Genomic DNA, 21260 nt, shown 5'->3' with positions numbered 1-21260 from the left:
AAATTGTATATTATGGAGTTCTGTATGGTGGTTATTTTGAAACCGCCATTTTATTCTTTGCGGCAGCAAAATATAGTTTTAGAAAACGCCGTTTTCGTAAATTATGGCCTTTGGAACCGCCGTAATAATACTTTTAACCGCCGTAATTCCCCAATTTTGTTGTTCTGTTATCACATCCTAGACCGTTGTTGTAAGTAGCCCACTTACAATCATACGCTACTTTACCGCAGACCCTCAACCATAGTTATATCTCTTTAGCAACTATTGTTAAATATGTTATTCGTAGTAGTGAAGGATCGTTTGGATATGTTTGAGAAAATGTCATGTACCCTGTGATGTGTTGCGCGCTTGTCAACTTATGTACCCCAATTCTTGTGTGTTATTATAAAGTTTAATCAGTTATTTTTATTTTCTAAATTGAAAACACTCAAATATTTGATTGTTTTAGCGTTACACTAATAGGATAAAAATTGGTATTCAAACAATTGTTCTCTCGACAACCTCTTTACTACTTCACATTGTCGTACACTTGTGGCATGTCAAGTTTTTGATGCTGTTTCTTGGGACCAGTTTGATATTGATATTTTGTTTTATCATCGTATAGACTAAGGAATTTTACTGTTTTTATTTTCCATTTTTCTCGCTGCAAGTTTATGCAATGATCTTGCAGTGCGGGAAACCTTGTTGAATCTATTAATGATATCAAGCATTTCTTACACGAGAGACGTATCATTTTAAGACACCAATAAATGGTTGAGGAAGTAGTAGATACAAATCCCCTTCACGACTACGCGAATCCCACGGACAAGGAACCACATTGTAGTATCGTCCATCCTTCCATTGCGGTGAATAATTTCGAGATTAAGCCATCTCTTATGGGTATGGTTCAACATAACCAATTCTAAGGATTACCCATACAAAATCAAAATTTGCATTTGTCGATCTTTGTCAAATTTTGTGGCACATTGAAAGCTAACGATGTGGATCAAAACACCATTTGAATTAGATTATTTCCTTTCTCCTTGAGAGATGGAGCCCGAGTGTGGCTCCAGTCCTTACTTGCTAACTCCATAATAACTTGGGTTCAACTAAAAGTTGTATTTCTCGTGCGATATTTTCAGCCGAGTAAAACGGCATAAGTGAGGAGTGAGATAAATAATTTTAGGCAAGAGTGGGGGGAATCTTTGTTTGACGCTTGAGAGTGTTTCAAGGATTTATTGAGGTTATGCCCATTTCATGGACTCGAGAAGTGTCTCATAGTCCATACATTATATAACGGCCTCTTTTACTCCATAAGGATGATCCTTGATGCGACTTCCAGTGGCGCCTTAATGAATAGTTTGTAGGACATAGCCTACAACCTTATAATGGACATGGATAAGAACCACCGATCATGGGGAAGCGTCCGTGAAATCACTCCAAAAGCCTCTCAAGAGGGTGGGATTTATGAAGTAATTCCTTTTGATCACATGAATGCCAAGGTAGACGCTCTCTACCAAAAAATAGAAAAATTTGAGAATTAACCCACTTGCACATACTCCTATTATTCATGCAGCACCGACTGCCCCCGTTGTCCTCTACTGTGATATATACGGAATAAACAGACATGCCACTAGTGTTTGTCAAATGGTTCTCTCCTGAGGGTCTATCTAAGATAGTATTAACTATGTTAATAACAATCAATGTGGTAATTCATACTCTAACACATACAACATATGATGGAGAGATCAACCAAACTTTTCTTATAAAACAACCAACCCCAAGGGATGTTTGAAATAAATGGTTTTCTGTTGAGAAGTGTTTGGGTAGTTTCATAACATTAAAAGATTTTCCATGGGTGTGAAAATTTGGTTTTTAGGCTAAAATAGTAGTTAGAGTCAACCCATACGTGTTTGGAGTCGACTCCAAATCAACAGTGTAGAGTTTTTTTTGTAAAAATCAGCAGTACGGATAGACACATACGTGCTGGGAGTCGACTCTAAACTGATAGAATGCCTATTTTATTTTCGGCTGTATTGTCCGACGATTTTGGTTGTAACTTTCACTCCGTAAATCCAAATGAGACGACGTTCGAAGTGTTGAAAAGATAACGCTTATAGCTACCTCATGGAGGTGCTTGGTGAATTAATTGAGTTTTAATCATGATCATACTGTAGCAATGTTTATGATGACTTGTATGATCAGATAACGAACCGTTGTGTTTATCCAATGATGTATTGTTGTTCTGGTGAATTAACATGAATAAATGCCTCTGAATTTGCATTTGTTGAGATACTAATATTTTGTAGATGATGTATTTATTGATGTTGTAAGATTGATTATTATGTATGATGAATGATGTGATGCATAAATGGTCATGCATCATGGTGAACCATTTTATTGAGAGTCATGCATCATAGTGTATGGTCTTCAGTCCAAATTTAGTGCGCTCTGGTCCTATGATGGGATGGGGAGAGAGTAGACGATTTAAGGTGGGAATCAGTGAAGAATTATCTATGGCGATGATAAAGATTTGGTGTGCTCTGGACCTCTGGTACTATGGTGATGATCGTGAGCGAGTAGTCGGTTTTATGTGAGAATTGGTGAAGCGTTATATATGGTGATGGTGACGATTTGGTGTGCTCTAGGCTTATGGTGAGGATTGTCATACCCTCAAATTTACCCTACCTCAATATCACCCTCCATAACCATGACTCATAAGGATACGTCCCTCATACATCATCTCATGTGTATTTACACCCACAATGATCCACAAGCTTAAGGCATGTGATTCATCTATGAAGCCTCAAGCCTCTCTGACCATGTTGAGGTGTGTCCAAGCCACCTTGATCCTAATTTTCATACTCAAGCATCCTTGAACCTTGGAGGATCATTCAAGTCATCTCACTCACTCTCCAAAACTCTAATTGGATGGTGAGTCCATATTGAAGACATGAGAAGATTCATCCGATCACCCAAAGACCTCAACCCTAGTTCTTGATCCTCAAGGGCTTGTACAAGTTCCCATTCATTTTTTGCCTTGACCATACCTTTGAGGACCCCTAATATCCAAACATTGTTCATGCCACAACCCTTTGAATCATCTCAATACATCCCTTGCACCTCAAAACCCTAATTTGACTGACCATGCTTCTTGATGAAACTTGTGATCCAAAAAACCCTAATTTGTGCATCTTTTGATTCTTTGTCTTGCCTCATTTGATCATCACATCATATGAGTGAAAAATATTAATAAAGTTTTAATTTTCGGGTTTTTTTAAATATGTTTTATTGAAAAATATAAAAACAATCTTGAGTGTTGTTGTTTATAGAAAGATGAGAGAAAAACTAAATTAAATGCAATTTGTATTTAACTTTATCTTAAAAAATATAATCTATTTAGAATAAAAAAGTTAAATAAAATAAAGTTGATATTTTTTTCTTAGTGTAATGAGAAAAATGAACGTGTTTGTGTTTATAAATTGGTCTGAACGAAGTATTTGAATAGAAAATCAAATTTATTTTAAATTTATAAAAGTTAATCTTAACAATTTGCTAAAATATAATAGTAATAATTATTTAATTCAATTATGTTAAAAGTGTCTAATTATTTTATGAGAAAAAAAAGGTAATGTATTATCAGTGAATCAATGACGACCATGCATTATGCCAAATCAGATTGAAGATTTTAAATTATTAAACTCTTATTTTATCAATATATTTATATGTTGTTTATTATAACAATCTCGTGGGACAGCACGACTATTTGCTATTTTTTCTTAAAAAGGAAAATCTACTATAAAGAAATCCATTATAAAAATTAAGAACACTCCTCCATATTATTCAAGACAAAAGTAAATAAAGGATAAAGGAGGGTGATGAAATCATAATCTTTTCAACTTTTAACAAGGTTTGGTGCAAAAGCATCTGCGACGAAAGCCTTGACATTCTCCTCCAGTAAAACCCTATGTTTGAAGTTTATAGTTAATTTAGATTAACCAAAAATAACGATCCTATTAATTAAGTATCAAGGAGTACCCAACAAGAAGAAATAAGACAAAGATGGTGGAGCTCAAAAGCATTGATCGAGTCATATAAAACAATTTAGTTTCGAAGAAGAATAAGGAGGAATACAAAGAGTTACAACTTGTTGAAATGAAAAGGAAGCATGATTGCCTTAAATAGGGGAATGAAGGTACTTTTATAGAGCATATTTTCTAGAAAAATAAATATTTTTAAATTGTTTTTCTTTTTTTAATAACTATTAATAGTGAGTTAATTATATTTTAAAAACCTTTAAATTAAAAATTAATTTAAATAAATTTTCATTAAATTTTATTTTGAAATATTTCATAACTTTTGCTATGATTTATTTTATATTAACAAATTTCAAAAAATACTTAAAATTAGAATTAACTTTTTATTAAGTAGTAAGGTGTTTTGTGATATGATAAAAGATCCTTTTTAGAAATTATATTTTATATGATTGTATGTCTTAGACAAGAAAATGACAAATTAAATTGAATCAAGGAGAGTGAAAATATATCATTCAGAATTTCGATCCATATATCATCTATGTCATCTAACTTACTCTTTATCCCGCACAGGAAGATTTATTGGCCAATTTAGCCTGCCCATTCGTCTGTTGATGTTAAACTAAAATGAACTTCGTTTAAATTTCTAGTTGGTGGCAGAATTCTACCACAATTGAGCTGACAAATTGAATTCCTTGGTATGAGATAATACTCCTTGAAAAACCAAACCTACAAATGGTATGCTTCCAGTAGAAACATTGTACTTTCTTTGTTGTGATTTTAGAAACAACCTTAAGTTCTATCCACTTCGTGAAGTAGTCCACCCCCACGAGCATGAACTTTAGTTGACCTGACACTTAGGGAGAAATGACCCAAAATCTCAACACCCCGCTAATAAAAGGGCCATGGAGATGTGATAGAGTGGAGAATTTTGGTTGGCGTATGGTGAAGATTTGAGTGCCTTTGACATTTGTCGCATTTTCTAACAAACTTCGTGCTATCCTTCATCAGGGTTGCCCAATAGTAAGTGAACCTCAATAGTTTGTGAGCGAGGGCTCACATGCTAATATGTCTTCCAAATACCCTTTCATGGACCTCTTTGAGAACCAGGTAGATCTCATCCTCGCCTAAGCATCTCCGTATGGGGGAAGTCATTCCCATCTTGTACAACTTTTCTCCTACTATGGTATCCTTCGCTTCAAACCTTCAAATCTCTTTTACTTCAAATTTGTTTGAAGGAAGTTCCTCATTTTTCAGGTAGCACGTTATAGGGGTCATTCAGTTTGGGGAGTCGGCGACACCTATGGCATTGATTTCATCCTTCTTTTTGTTGGGAAAGGCTAATGTCTTCGGTATCATTGTCTTGTTGTGATCTGGCTTCTTGGCGCTCTCTAGGTACATAAACTATTTAAAATTATTTTAAATGTTTAGCTAAGTCTTTTACTCTCTAGTGGTATTTGACGAGTTGGGCCTCCTTCGTCTAATACTCGTTGGTGACTTCATTGGAAATAAATTGAGAGTTTCTTTATGCTCTGATATTTGAAGTGCCCATTTCTAAGGAGAGGTTCATTCTAGCGATGAGGTTTCATATTCAGCTTGGTTGCTAGTGGCTTTGAACCTAAACCTCAAGGATTTTCAATAAGAATGTTTTATGAACCTTTCAGTACTACCTTGATGCCACTTCTCTTAGGGTTTGAGGTGCCATCTACTAACAACGTTTAGACGTGCGAATCCTTTTTTGCCCACTAGGGAGCTGAACTCTACTAAGAAATTCGTCAATACTTGAGATTTGATGTTCCCTCTTTGTATGATATTGATGTCATATTCTAATAGCTCTACTGACCAAGATGTCATTCTTCCTACTAGATCGGACTTCTTTAAGATTTGATGGATTGTATAATTTGTCTTTAACATAAAGTGTTGCCCCTACAAGTATGGTATCAACTTCCTTTTTGTTATCATACATCAACTTTCTTGTTGTTATCACAACCATTAATGATAATCTCTATATCTTTTGATACCTTATCTCAATGCCTTTGAACACTTTGATAACAGAGTAGATTCATTACTTAGTCTTATAATTTTATTGGACCAATACAGAGCTCATCACCTTGCCTATTATTGACAAATATCAATATATAGTGGCACACCCTCTTCTGAGTGTGAAAATATAGACAAGGTTGCCAAAATGATTTTTAGATTTACAAACGCCTCCTCACAATCATTTGTCCATTCAAACTTCTGATTCTTTTTCAAGGTGGTGAAGAAGTGAAAAGATTTGTGGCTTGCACAAGAAAGAAACCTAAATAGGATGACCAAGTACCTTGTTAGTTGCTAAGCTTCCTTCAATATGTGGGGCTTCTCATGTCAAAGATGGTATGGAATTTGTCAGGGCTTCCCTCTATCCCTTTTCTTATCAACATGAATCCCAATAACATTTCTACAAGAACCCCAAAAGAGCATTTCATAGGATTCAAATGCATGTTATACATCCTGACTGACTTTATGATTTCTTATAGGTCACTGTAGTGGTTTCCTTCCTCTAGGGTCTTTCTGATCGTGTTATCATTGTTTACTTCCAAGGTGCACCCTATTCGATCGAAGAACATATCATCCCCAAACATCTAATAAGGGGCACATGTGTTCTTTAGTAAAAAAAAAGGCATAACATTGCAGTAGTAATTGTAATTATTTAACATTAATTATTTGCCTTAAATAGGGGAATGAAGGTTCTTTTCTACTTGTTTATATATATATATATATATATATATATATATATATATATATATATATATATATATATATATATATATATATATATATATATATATATATATATATATATATATATATATATATATATATATATATATATTCTTTTCTTTTTTATAATTTTACTTATAATGTTTTTCTTTTACAAAAAACATTGAATGAGAATTTATTTAAATAAATATTTATTTGTAATATTTCATTACTTTTGCACTATTTACTTTATATTTATAAATTTTATAAAATACTTAAAATTAGAATTAGTTTTTTATTAACTAATTAGGCGTTGTATGATATAACAATAAAAGCTACTATGCCCTTTAGACGAGAAAATCTCAGAATAAATATAATCAAGGAGAGAAAATATGTCTCGTGCAACTCTTCAGACCACATATCCTTGGTGCCATCTGCCTTCATCTTTGTCTCGAAGAGGAATACTTTGTAAGTCGATTCTGCTTGCCCATTTGCATGCGGGTGTAAGACTAAAATGAACTTTGTTTGAACTTCTAATTTCTGTGATTTTAGAAATTCTACCACAGTTGAGTTGGAAAATTATGTTACTTTATCTAAGACAATACTTCTTCGCAAACCAAACCTATAAATATTACGCTTTCAATAGAAATAATGTACTCTCTTAGATGCGATTTTAGAAACAACCCCAACTTCTATCCACTTCTTAAAGTAGTCAGCCCCCACGAGCAAGAATATCAGCTGACTTGGCGCTAAGGAGAAGGCACTCAAAATGTTTGCGCCCCATTGATAAAAAGGCATGAAGATGTGACAAAGTGGAGAATTTCAGCCGGTGCATGTTGAAGATTGAAGTTCCTCTAACATTTGTCCCATTTTTTAATAGACCCTAAGTTACCCCACACCATGTTTGGATAATAGTAATAGGCCTTAAGTAGATTGGGAGTGATGGATCACCCACTAATATGACTCTCGCATACCCCTTCATTAACCTCTATGAGAACAAGGGCGATCTCATTGTCACATAATCATCTAACACTACGCCAAATAAGGGAAAAGAGAGCGCTTATTTTGGCCTATAACAACGCTTTTAAGCGCCCTCTAAAGTGGCGCTGGCATAGGTAAAGACAGCGCTTTGTTTTCCTGGAGAAAGCGCTCTCTAAAGTGGCCCTTTAAGGGCCACATTATAGTGCGCTTTCAGAAAAAAGCGCCCTCTGGAGTAGTCCATAAAGGGCCACCTTAGAGGGCGCTTTCTGGACAAAGCACCCTCTAAAGTTGTCAATGTAAAGTGTTTAGAGGGCGCTTCCTACAGAAAGCGCCCTCTAAAGTGTTAGTTATTTTAAAAAAAAATTGTTTGAAAAACAGTGGGTATTTAATTGGGAACCTGTTCGCATGCTGCAAAAGTGTAAAATTCATATTGATTTCATCCTTTAATCCAATGTTATACACCATTAATCCATTGATATATACAACATGAATCCATTTATATACAACATTAATCCTCCATATATACAACATTAATATATTGATATTCATGCATGTACAACAACATTCCATACATATATGTACAACAACTACAACCTATATGATTCTATGATCAATAATGAATTGACATAATTCATCCTTCATTTCATCCAAATGAGCTCTTGAGTAAGATTTGTATTCGTCAAAGTACTACAATTAAGAGAATAAAACATATTCATGATTTAGTAACAAATTAGATGAAATATCTGATAATATTAAAATAAACCCTAAGTTATTATTTCATACCATTTTTGGGATGTCTATACGATTCAACGCAATGATATCTCTCATAAATCTCAATACAAAAAATCCGCAATCGATCGAATTGTTTTGCTGAGGACACTACACAGAAAAACAAACAATATATATATATATATATATATATATATATATATATATATATATATATATATATATATAGTTAATTTCTTACAAACACTATTATAAGCAAAAACAAACACTATTATAAGCAAAAATAAGAAACTTAATATATACCTGAACTCTGACCCAGGTAATGTCCTTCCTATTACGATAATTCTTTTTCGATCTAAATTTTAGTATTGCCCTAACAAAATAAAAACGTATATTGAGATCAATCTGACAGACATAATTAAATATACAAATACACACGAATATTTAGGGGAATTTCACTTACGCGTCAACCGTCTTCTTCATACTCGGATATTTACTCCAATCACCCGGTAACGAATCGAGATAATACACCATTAGTCTCGAAAGATCCATAGCAACCAACACCCAGTGACCACTGTAAAATAAAACAAAAATTTAGATGCATGAAAATTTTCTACGTAAAAGATATACATAGATTAGAATGAAATTATTAGAAAGAAAATCTAACCCGTTGCCAGAATTAAACGGTAAAAAATACAAACTGGGTGTAGTATTATCGCCAGCCACCATGAATCTATCGACTAGTTCATTCATTACGGATGTTGGATTTTTCGTTATAAACGTTGTGTTGATACGGGAAGCAGCAATAAAATTGAATCGGTTACACAATTCAGTTCCCCGCATCAATGTGTCATACATATACCTTAAATAGAAACATAATAAACATTAGACTACTCATTGAAATGTGTAAATAAATTGTTCAACTAAGTAAATAATAGATTGATCGGAGTACCATATGTATGTATGAATGACAACGATGCCCAATTCTTCGTGTTCAAAAAGTTGTTGCATGTCCTCCTTTGCAATTAATTCGGAATGAGCAATTCAGAAAACACATTCATCCATATCTACACCACGGATGGCGCCGTGCATAATATCTGACTCTTCCACCATTTTCTCAAGACGCATCATAATTTGAGATTTTGTCCCGGACGTCGTTGGAATTTCCTTACTAGCTTTGTCCAACATTTGATCGGGAACCTAAAAATATAATATAAATCATGACTTTTTGTGATGCAACAGAATCGTTGTGTATATAATTCAATGGGTATATATATTTGTACCTCTTTTTGAGATTTAGGATTTGTTTTTGTCCCGGACTTCGTTGGAATATCCTTACCAGCTTTTTTCAACATTCGACCGGGAACCTAAAAATTCATATAAATTAAATCATGACTTTTTGTGATGCAACAGAATCGTTGTGTATATAATTCAATGGGTATATATATTTGTACCTCTTTTTGAGATTTAGGATTTGTTTTTGTCCCGGACTTCGTTGGAATATCCTTACCATCTTTTTTCAACATTCGACCGGGAACCTAAAAATTCATATAAATTAAATCATGACTTTTTGTGATGCAACAGAATCGTTGCGTATATAATTCAATGGGTATATATATTTGTACCTCTTTTTGAGATGCAACAGAATCGTTGGAATTCCCTTTACCAGCTTTATGTGTGGGTCTTGTAAGAGTCTAACATTACCATGTAATAAGGATTGATTAAATATCATAATTGTAGCTGAATTGAAATGTGAATACTAAATATTCATAATCATGTAGAACATATATACCTCGGCATCTGGGAAAATTAGATCTGACGGCCATCCAACAAAGGATCCGACTGCATCTCGCATCAACGTTGTCTCTGAAACAACGTCAGGTAATGGTAGAAGCATGTCCGTATCTAATACAAGGTCAACCGAAACTTTCATATATCCCACCGGGAGGGGATTATGGTGAAGTAATTCACCCGAAGTGTTGTGCACTTTTCCCTTGCCAACTATGCGATAAGTTGGTGACGATAGATACAGCTGACAAGGTGTAATGCCCTAAACCAATAATAAATATGTTATTGTTAACGTGTATATGTGTCAAGTAAAAAAGTGTTATTTTAATTTCATAATAACATATATAATTACCTCGGGAAATTTCGGTTGACAATTGATACTAGCTCGGTCACTAGTATCTTTTGCCTCGGAACCGCGTCTTTCCTCTCTATACCTTGCATTCTCCTTTTACAGTTCGAGTACTTGTGCCCTTAACTCCGCCAAGGTCTCCATCACCTCTTTGTTGGTAGGATTTTTTGTTTTTGATTTTCTATAAAATGACGACGGAGTCACACCAAAACTCTTACCCCTCACACGACCGGAATACTCAGGAACATTTAGTACTCGACTAAGTAGGCTCCTGCAATCCTGGACCTCGGTTGAAGGTAAGGTTTGGGATAAAGTCTCCTGAAATATTATTAGAGGAGATTAAAAATGAATTATATGTCTAACAAAATTTTCGATATAATTAAAGAAATAATATTATATATACTTACACATTCGTCATAAACATTTTGAACCGCTTCAACGACAGCCCCATCCTTCCCAACCCGAGCAGCCTTCCACAATACGTGCTCCGGAAGAGATGTTGCGTCACTTTTCTCCTCGGCTAGCTACACATTGAATCAGATTATAAGATCATCAATTATAACATATTGTGACAATGTATAAGCTCATAGCATTTGAATATACTCACAATTCTTTGTTGTAACCGTGCATATCCCGTACGCCCTTTTTTGTACGGATACGCGGGTTTTGATGCCCTTTTCCGATTTTTGTCGCTTACTTCCTGGATAAAAAAGTTTAAGGCATATCAGAACCAAGTAACTTAACAATTGTATAATACCATAATTAATAGACATTACATGGAATTTTTCGTTTCTTCGTTTGGCGACAAAGTTATCCCATTCTTCGGCTGAAATAATCTCCACATACTTCATTGGCCGTTCTGCTTCAACAAATTTTCCTTCCTCATCCTTGAGAAATTTGTTGGACAAAAAGGATCGAAATCCTCAGAGTCTTTTTCCGGCCAATTGAATACAATATTTTTGCCGGCTTTCATCGATGTGAAAGGATCTCTAAAAAACATACACATGGAGTGTGTTATTATAAGTAATATTATAACAATATATGGTCAACAAATAGTCAACAAAAAAACATATAACAATATATGGTAAGTACCTGTATCTCGGACCATATTTTTTCTTTGCCAACCTTCAATTCCGGACTTCTCCAATTATCACATGTAATCGGAATATGTTGTCGAACAAGGAAACCAATGTAACTTGCCAACATTGAACCGTTAGGCTCAATTAGTTGGTCTTCAGCACTCCAATGTACTTCGAATTTTTCACCCTTGTCTCTTGCACGAATGATTGACTTCATAACAGTCAATCCTCGTTTGATTTCATTTTCAACATTGTTACGTGATCCACTCGCGTCATGGGTATCGTCTTGGTTACTAGCCATTTTATCTGTAATATAGAAATGATTCAATAAGACCCAAGTAAGACAATGACCATATTCGTGAAGCTACACAAAAAACACATTCATATACCTTCCATTTCTCTCATGTTACAACAATCTAAACTCTCTCTTTTTTTCATCATTATTGAATACAAACTCATACACACCTACTGCATACAAAAGACCAATGCAAACTTATGGTGTTTGGAACATGAACAAACTTGCATCCATAATCATCAAACTTCCAAGCACAAGCTAAAACACACTCCAAATGACATCAGTTTTCAATCAGAAATAAAAAACCTTACATAACCATACAACATACAACATTCAGTGATCAAAACCATACACAAAAAAATAACAAAAAATAATTTTCAACAAGGTGCTCATGAACACCATATAGTGCTCGTTTGCCCTAAACAACATTAATCAACATAATGCACAAAATGTAAAACTCAGTTTAGAAAATGCCCTAATCAAACACCTGAAAATACAAACTATTGAGAGAAATACCTTCAAGGTGACGGTAACGATGGAGAAGAAAGTGAACAGCGACGGTGGACGCAGATAACTCAGTGAACGTGAACGCATCAGCAGAAAAAGGCGACGGCGACGACGACGGTGAGGGAGGGAGAACGAACGGAGGACGAGAGTAATCGCAGTAGAGAGAAAACCCAGTTACGTAAACGAAATAGCATATAGCGAGGGAAAATAAAGAGACATGCAGTATATGTTATAATTTTAATGTTTACTAAAGGGGACCTTAGAGGGCGCTTGTGTAAAAAAAGCGCCCTCTAAAGGGGGCCTAAGAGGGCGCTTCTAAAAGCGCTCTCTAAGGCTTTCCAAAAGCGCCTTATAAACTGGAAATGTACATGGACTTAGAGAGCGCTTTTTTAAAAGCGCCCTCTAAGGGTACACTTAGAGGGCGCTTTCATAAACGCGCCGTCTATTGGTGTCCCTCCATTTCCTCATTATTTTTTCGCTTCACTTTAGAGGGCGCTTTGTTACAAAAGCGCCCTCTAAAGTGCGTTGTCTATTCCAGTTGTTCGCTCCTTATTTTTTCTCTTCACTTTAGAGTGCGCTTTTGTAATAAAGCGCAATCTAAGGTGCGCTGTCTATTCCAGTTTTTGGCGTAGTGTAAGATTTGGGAAAGCCTTTCCCATTTTGTAAATCTTTTCTCTTACCATGGTATACTTTGTTGCAAACCTTCTTATCTATTTTGCTTTGGCCTTGTCTGGAAGAAATTCCTTTATTGTCAGGTAGGTCATTAAAGGGGCCATCTAGGTTGGGGCGTCGACGCCATATATTGCGTTGAAGTCCTCCTTCTACGTGCTGGGAATGGCTAGGTCTCTTGTATTAATGTCGTGTTGTGGCATAGGTTCTTAGTGTTGGCGAGCCTTTATAAAAGATCTGCTCAGGCATTCTGCTCTATAGGTACATGGACTATCTAAAATATTTTGAAATGTTTAGCTAAGTCATGTAATCTGTATTGGCATTTGACGAGTTAGATCTCCTTTATCTAATAATCACTAACAACTTGATTGGAAATAAATTAAGAATCTCTCAGTGCGCTGAGATTTGAAGCACCCACTTTTGTGGTGAAGTTCGTTCTAGAGATGAATGACTCATATTCAATTTGGTTATTACTATCTTTGAACTCAAAATTCAAGGATTTATCTATAAGAATGTCGCTTGGGCCTTTTAGTACTACCCCGATGACACTTCCTTTAAGGTATGTGGCGCCGTCTATTTCCACCTTTCATACGTACGAAACCTCTTTGTCCATTAGAGAGCTGAAATTTACTAAGAAATGTGCAAGTACCTGAGATTTGATGATGCCTTTTGGTACAAAGTTGATGTCATATTCTGATAGCTTTGGCGTCGCTGCCCTTAAGGCTTGAGGTGTTATCTACTAATAACATTCAGACGTGGGGAACCTCTTTGCCTACTAGGGAGTTGAACTCTACTAAGAAATCTATCAGTACCTAAGATTCGATGTTGCCTCTTGGTATAAGATTTATGTCTTATTTTAGTAGCTCTACTGACCAAGACACGATCCTTCTCGCCAAACCGAGTGTTTTTAAAATTCGACGGATTGGATAATCTGTCTTTACCACCACATGGTTCCCCTAAAAGTAGGGCCTTATCATCCTTGTCGTTATCATGACCACTAATAATAATCTTTACATCTTATGATACTTCATTTCCATGCCCTTGAACACTTTAATGAAGAAGGAGATTTACCGTTGAGTTTTATCTTTTTCTAGAACAAATACAAAGCTCATCGTCTTCTCTGTAACTAACAAATAACCTGTCCTCTTTTGAACGTGTTAATATCCGCGGGGTTGAAAAAAAAGTTCTTATACATACATATCACTGGAAGTTAATTTTATCTTTTTAAAAAGAATTTTAAAGAATTTTAAAAAACAAGATCTAACTTTTAATAAAAATTGGATTAAAAAATGATGATCTTATTAAAATTGATAGCATTTTTTTTCTGGTGTAATAACATTTGATTATCTAAGCTTATCATTTACTTGGGGTGATGTTTATATTGTTAATCAACTCCTCCGGTTTATATATAACAAGAAGAAGAAATAAAAATTATCTCACCTAATGAGACTCATTAAATATGGTAGTTTTATTTTTTATTAAAATAATTTTGACTATAAATATATGAGCATTAATTAAACTTCTAGTATAAGTAAAATGATACAAAAGTCACTTAAAAATATAAAGAAATTGTTGTGGCCCGTTTATTCTTTTCATTTACAGCTATTTTTTATATTTTAGATAAAAGTAAAATATTTGTTGTGGTCCGTTTAACATTTTTTGTGTTATTTAATATCCTCCTCTTTTATATTTTGGTGGTTTTCACTTCTTTTTAAATATAATATATTATTTATTTACAAAATACCACCAATTTAGACAATTATGCTACATATTTGATATACTTTTTTAAATATTCGCATCAAAAAATTCAATGTTGAATTTAATCTATAATATTTTAGATCATGATAGTGAAATATAATATCAATTAAAAATCGATATATAAAGAGATACAGAAAAATTAATGCTTTAAAAATTAATGCTATATAATATTGATTTATATCTTAAGCATATATAATTAATTTATTGTAAAATTAAGAACACTCCACCATATTATTCTAAAATAAAAAGGATTACAAAATGTGATGGAACCACCATCTCTCATAGAGATATTCAAAAAGTTTTTAACAAGGTTTAGTGCAAAAACATCTCTGACGTAAGCCTTTGCAATCTCCTCCGGTAAAACCCTCAGTTTGGCACACAGAAGCACAGTTGCGATCACTCAGACATACTCCTTTGAATTTTTGACTTGGTGACTCGCAATCTCTTGCATTTGCCACAATAGCCGGGCCCATTTCTGTCCATTTAACAAAAATCAAATCACACCATGATTTAGATTATCGAAATCAAAATAAATATATAAAAAACAAAATAGTGTTAATATGATAAGAATTAATAGTTAATTGAGGCTTTAAAAAAATGATGATATTCATTCATTAAGTAGAAAAGACTACACCCACCAGTGGCAAGAAGAAAAAGAAAGACAAAGATGGTGGAAGCCAAAGACAACGAGCGAGCCATGTAAAAGATTTAGCTTGACAGAGAAAAATGGATGATAGTTGAATTCGTTGAAGTGAAATGAAAATGAAACTATTGTGTCTTAAATAGAGGGTAAAAAGTTCTTTTATTTATTGATAATTAAGAGAGTCCTTAATAAAGGTCTTTTTTTTTCTTAACCACATTTGGTATATTTTATTATTTTCAGAAATATTTAGTCTAAAAAAGTAAAGTATTTTAATGATACATCATGAACCACTTTTTAAATGAAATTCTTTGGATGGAGGAGCAATTTTTCTATCATTTATGCATGTTGTAAAAAAAAAGTTAAAAGAAAATCCAAATAAAATAAATAAAATTGTGGAAGAAAATGCAATAAAAAGTTTTATAATAATACATCATGAAGTAAGCATTTGAAAAAAAGATTATTTGTCTGGATCTATCATGAGATAATTCCCTAGTACAAAAAATACTTTTTGAATTGGTTAAAAAACGATTTTTTTAAATCGGTTGGTGATCCGATTTAATTCCGGCCGATTTGAAAAGTTTTTAGCTTTTAATCCGGTGTCATCCGATTTAAAATATTTTATTAAATCGGCTAGTCAAATTTAAAAGTGTTTATTTAAATCGGTTTGGCACATTTAAAAAAAAGTTTAAAAAGTAAATAAAGATTTTAAGTCTATTAGCTTTTAAATCATGTATCATCTGATTTAAAATATTTTATTAAATCGGCTAGTTTGATTTAAAAGTGTTTATTTAAATGGGTTTGACACATTTAAAAAAAGTTCAAAAGGTAATGAAAGCTTTTAAGTCTATTAGCCTTTAAATCATGTATCATCCGATTTAAAGTATTTTATTAAATCGGCTAGTTTGATTTAAAAGTGTTTATTTAAATCGATTTGACATATTTTAAGAAAGTTCAAAAGGTAATGAAAACTTTTAAATCTATATGATCTGATTTAAAATCTCAAATTTAAATCGATTCACTTGATTTAGTAATGTTATTTTAAATCGGTTCATTCGATTTAAAAGTATAATGTCATTTTTTTCCTAATTGTCATTTTTATTTTGTTTCTTCCACAATACTGTACAAAAAATTATAAATAATACAAAATTTCATCACAACCAAATATTTCATACACAACCATTAATACAAAATACTATAGAACAAAGTTTTAAATAAATTCGATTAGTTATAAAATATTCATGAAACTATATTATAAACAGTACCATGAAACTTAATACCTCTTGCCAAAAGCAAACTATGGTACTACCAAAACACTAGTTTGTCTAAGCAAAACTAAAAAAACTATGAGGCCTACAATAAAAGCACAAAAATAAATAGCACCAACACGTAATCAAATTACTTCAAATTGATTCTAGAATAAAATTTGTACAACATTCTTGAGCATTTGTAACGTCATAAAATGGTGTTGAATCTCCAAATATCTGAATAAATATTAAATAATATTAGAATATTGTATTAACATTAAAGAAGACAATTAACACATATCATTGATTTTTTTTTGTTAAATACCTGATTCCATGAATTAACAATACCAACAGAACTAATATTCAACATATGTATCATAACATAATAGCCACACTCATAATTGAAATATTGTCTTTGGCACTACAATTACCATAAGTTATAGTAAGTAAATAGTATATATATACAAAAGTTATTGATAAAATTTAAATTATTCATGAAATTGTTAACTTACTTTGAGAGTAATGTTCCATGTTGGCTTTCTCTGTTTTCTCGAACCTTTCAACCTATTATATTCATCCTCTTCAGTGATAAAATATATTTATTAAATTTGTCTTCTAAAACAACATAAATTCTATGTAAGGAAAATAAATTATACTTACGAATCAACAATAAGAACAATGCTTTTATTTGACTTCAACCCCATCGAACATAACCCCATCGAACATAGGAAGATTACTTTATTTTTTTGACTCAATAATAAGCAATTGCCAATAATGACTACATTTCAAGGGAAACAAAAATTAAATGTGTCAAATTCAATTCTTTCTAATATATGTGTTTCCTAACAAAAACTAATTTAGTAAAATAAATACTATGAAGATCAAGTACATCTACTTGTCGAGGTATGGTAAAAAAATAGTCTTTGTCATTCTTAAGCAACTTTTCAGTTATGTGAGACTGAGAACTAGGTCGATCATTTTGTGTTTGAATGAAATTTGGATCAATAAAATCATTCATGTTACTCTTGTCCAAGTGAGTACAAATGTATTTTATATACCTAATGTCAAGTACCAAATTTGGATCAATAATAGATCAACATGGAATAAAGGCACAACATAAAAAATCAACTAACAAACATCCCTCTGACCAATACAGGTAATTGTAAATATGACCAATACACAAACAACTCCCTGACCAATACATACATCCAACCAAACACATCAAAATACAGCAAACTATACATAGAACAACAACAAAATATAACACCAATACAAGCCTTACACAATTTTTATCAGGTAAAAAAATCATCATGGTATAAATATATGAAAATACAACAATAAAAATGATGTAGAAATGTATTTACACCACCCATATACGTAGAATAGAGGTTCATTCATATCAATGTTTGATTGCTTATTTTTTAGAAATGTTAATTTTATACTACTACAAATAATACATTATATTAAAAAAAAAATCACATCGACCAACAAGTAACCGATGTATATGCCTTGAGAGCGTCGTGATTAATTTTTTTAATATATATATATATATATATATATATATATATATATATATATATATATATATATATATATATATATATATATATATATATATATATATATATATATATATATATATAACATATTCCCCTATTCTCTCGGTTCAGTTTTTCCCAAAATCGAGGAAATAAATCTACCAGGAATTTCGCTTTGAATCATAGTTACTGCATTTTCTGTTTTTTTATTTGCTTAGGGATCAATCGTTACATTTTCTCAATTGGATCCTTTCCTCTTTAACTTTATTTATTTATTTTAAATTACGAAATTTATATTTATAAATTCCCTTGTTATTTTTTTAAAACTTTTTATTTACCCTCAATTACTTTGCACAATCAAGGGATAATATTATTTGCATTAATTTCTCATATGGCGCTTTTCTATTTTTTTTAATTTTAAATTAATCTGTTCCCTTAGTTTTTTCCAAAACCTGACGTGTCATTTCTTTTGCATGAATACTTCACAGAACTAGACTCTAACTTTTTATTTACCTATCAACACTCCTTGTTTCGTCGTCATTCTTTAAAAAAAACTAGACGATTTTCATCTTCATCAAAAATCAAATTTCATAATCTTTTCCAACACGACTCTTCCAATATCAACCCGAACATCAACTATTCCAATCTAGTTCGAACAAAGCTTCGTCATCATATTTTGGTACATAACTCACTTTATATAGTGTTAGTTTGAGAAAATGGTGTCACTTACCACTGAGATGTTAATATAAATATTGTTTTTCTTGAATAGTGTTAGTTTGAGAAAATGATGTCACTAACCACTGAAATGTTGACAAAAATGTTCTTTTTCCTACAATAGTGTTAGTTTGAGAAAATGGTGTTACATACTGACCACTGAAGTGTTGTTTTTCTTGAAATATTGTTTTTCTTGAACGGTGTTAGTTTAAGAATATGTTTGAGAATATAGTTCATATGCATTAGGTGTCTTAGCCGAGATTTGTTTATTTAAGTAGTATTATTCTTGGTTTACACATAGATGGATTATTCGACTAAGACCTCTCATACAACCTTTTGTACAACCTCTTCTACAACTAAAAGTAAAAGAAAAACTAGAGGTGCCACGAGGTTGACCAAGGTGACAAAAGCCAACGAGAGCAGCGCTCGCTTCTCGGTTGATTTTTGTCCAAGAACTGGTAAGGCTTATGGTGAACATTCTGATTGATTTAGGGTTTACGTGTTAGTACAAGGTAGAAGCAAATCAACATCTTGATAGATAATTGACACGAAGTTGACGATTATTTAAAAGATCGATAATGGACCAATATTACTATATTTATTTTAAATGTTATGATTTGTTTTACAATTATATAGATGGGTAATATTTTTGGGTTTAATACTAATATCAACTCTATTATGTAAACGTAAGAAGTATTTATTATTCCAGAGGATGATATGCTGCAAAAAGAAATGGATTGGATATGCTGGTGAATGTTGAATGGGCTTTAAGACACATCTCACAAGGGATTATATTACAAAACTAAAGTGTAACTTAGAGCCTAAGGGATTATGCATGATGCGCTTGTACTCCATGAGCGAGGTAAGGATCTAGAGAGGAAGTTATGTCATGACGCTGTGATTTATGTTGGGGCACTTGATACTTTCTTGTATGCTCTTGGGATGGTTCAAGGAGATAGTTTTGGTGCCTCGACTTCAAATGCTTCAGCTTGATCTTCTTTTTCTTTGTAAATTCTATTCCCTACAATGAAATTTTGATATTTAATGAGATATTTACCTTGGTATCTCGAGTATTGTTAGCTTTGGAACCTTGTTCCAGCTTTTGCTTTATCAATATCGTTCGTATGAGTAGATATAACTATGGGGCATGCTTTAGCCATGCGAAGTCTTCATTTTACTTTTATACTTTAGGCCAGACAGGTGGTGTTCATCAGTGATGGAGAAACATTTGTTGTAAGCATGAGAGCCCTTTTTGCTTTGCTTTACAAAAGAAGCTGCATGTTTGAATGAAATAAGATGACATATACGCCTCTGGAATTTTTCTTATTCTTTTGCGGCTTGGTATGTTTAATGGTGTTGGATACCATTTTTTATTGCTGTAATTTCCCGTTGTATTTAGCATTTACTGTAGAAGTGTATTCAATTTATATGTCGTATTTGACACTTTGTTCGTGCTTCATGGGCGATGCATGTAATTGGCGAAATCTAGGTCAAGCAATTATACTAAGAACTATCTTCTGTGTCATAGAGGATCATTCCTTGGCCAAGGGTATGTTCCCTGTCCATGCCCTAGGTTTTATCTCGGTTCGAGGTGGACATATTCGAGCTCTACCACCTACGCCCAAGGATTGGCTAGATCCGGGGATGTCACAGTTACACAAAAGTACTTCGATACGCCTCAAATTTGAGATGTGCGTTTGAGCCATATCAGAATCACAAAATTGTATTAAATCTGTATCGGGTACGCAGTTGGACCTGGAATGTGTTTAAGCCATATCAAAAGTGCGTTATGTCCCTATGAAGTACGCAAACGGTTGTAGAGTGTGATTTAAGTCATATCGGTGTCGGAGAAATGCGTTAAATCTGTATCGGATGCACAATGAGCTCGAAATCCGCGTAAGTTATATCAGAATCACCTAAGTGAATTAAGTCCATATCAGAAACGTATTCAGGCATTTCATCTTTATTCTTCTGTTTCGGGCCTTCTAGCTAAGAGAGAGACAAAGAAACATAGTAAAAAGAGGCATATATGTATGTATCGCGTATTTTTCATGTTAATAATGAATTGAATTCATACAAATTATTAAATAATCGTTGGGATGGATAACTCTCGGCGGTGATCTCGATGTGGCCGGACAGAGTTCAGAGTCTTCATACCTTTTCCTTCTCCCTACGGGGTTTTGGGTCGATTCTAAGATCTAAGGGAGTAGT

The 21260-nt window shown here is 33.1% G+C and overlaps 1 protein-coding gene, 1 long non-coding RNA gene and 1 other non-coding gene across 3 annotated transcripts; all 3 read right to left on the bottom strand.

The window, feature by feature from the left end:
- Positions 1–1138: 1138 nt before the first annotated feature.
- Positions 1139–1243, bottom strand: LOC127077421 (small nucleolar RNA R71). The gene has a single exon (XR_007787234.1). It is a non-coding gene; the product is annotated as a small nucleolar RNA R71 (small nucleolar RNA).
- Positions 1244–10369: 9126 nt separating this feature from the next.
- Positions 10370–11124, bottom strand: LOC127074890 (uncharacterized). The gene is made up of 3 exons (XR_007786130.1): positions 11010–11124; positions 10606–10920; positions 10370–10515 (listed from the first exon to the last, which is right to left on the bottom strand). It is a non-coding gene; the product is annotated as an uncharacterized LOC127074890 (long non-coding RNA).
- Positions 11125–15049: 3925 nt separating this feature from the next.
- Positions 15050–15697, bottom strand: LOC127074889 (defensin Ec-AMP-D1). The gene is made up of 2 exons (XM_051016299.1): positions 15549–15697; positions 15050–15385 (listed from the first exon to the last, which is right to left on the bottom strand). Exons 1-2 carry the CDS (start codon positions 15607–15609, stop codon positions 15213–15215), a joined length of 234 nt encoding a protein of 77 aa, XP_050872256.1. The 5' UTR covers positions 15610–15697; the 3' UTR covers positions 15050–15212.
- Positions 15698–21260: the final 5563 nt, after the last annotated feature.

This window comes from Lathyrus oleraceus, chromosome 4 (assembly GCF_024323335.1).
Source record: "Lathyrus oleraceus cultivar Zhongwan6 chromosome 4, CAAS_Psat_ZW6_1.0, whole genome shotgun sequence".
Taxonomy (NCBI): domain Eukaryota; kingdom Viridiplantae; phylum Streptophyta; class Magnoliopsida; order Fabales; family Fabaceae; genus Lathyrus; species Lathyrus oleraceus.
The sequence above is the reverse complement of the archived record's forward strand: the minus strand, read 5'-3'. Positions and strand labels throughout refer to the sequence as shown.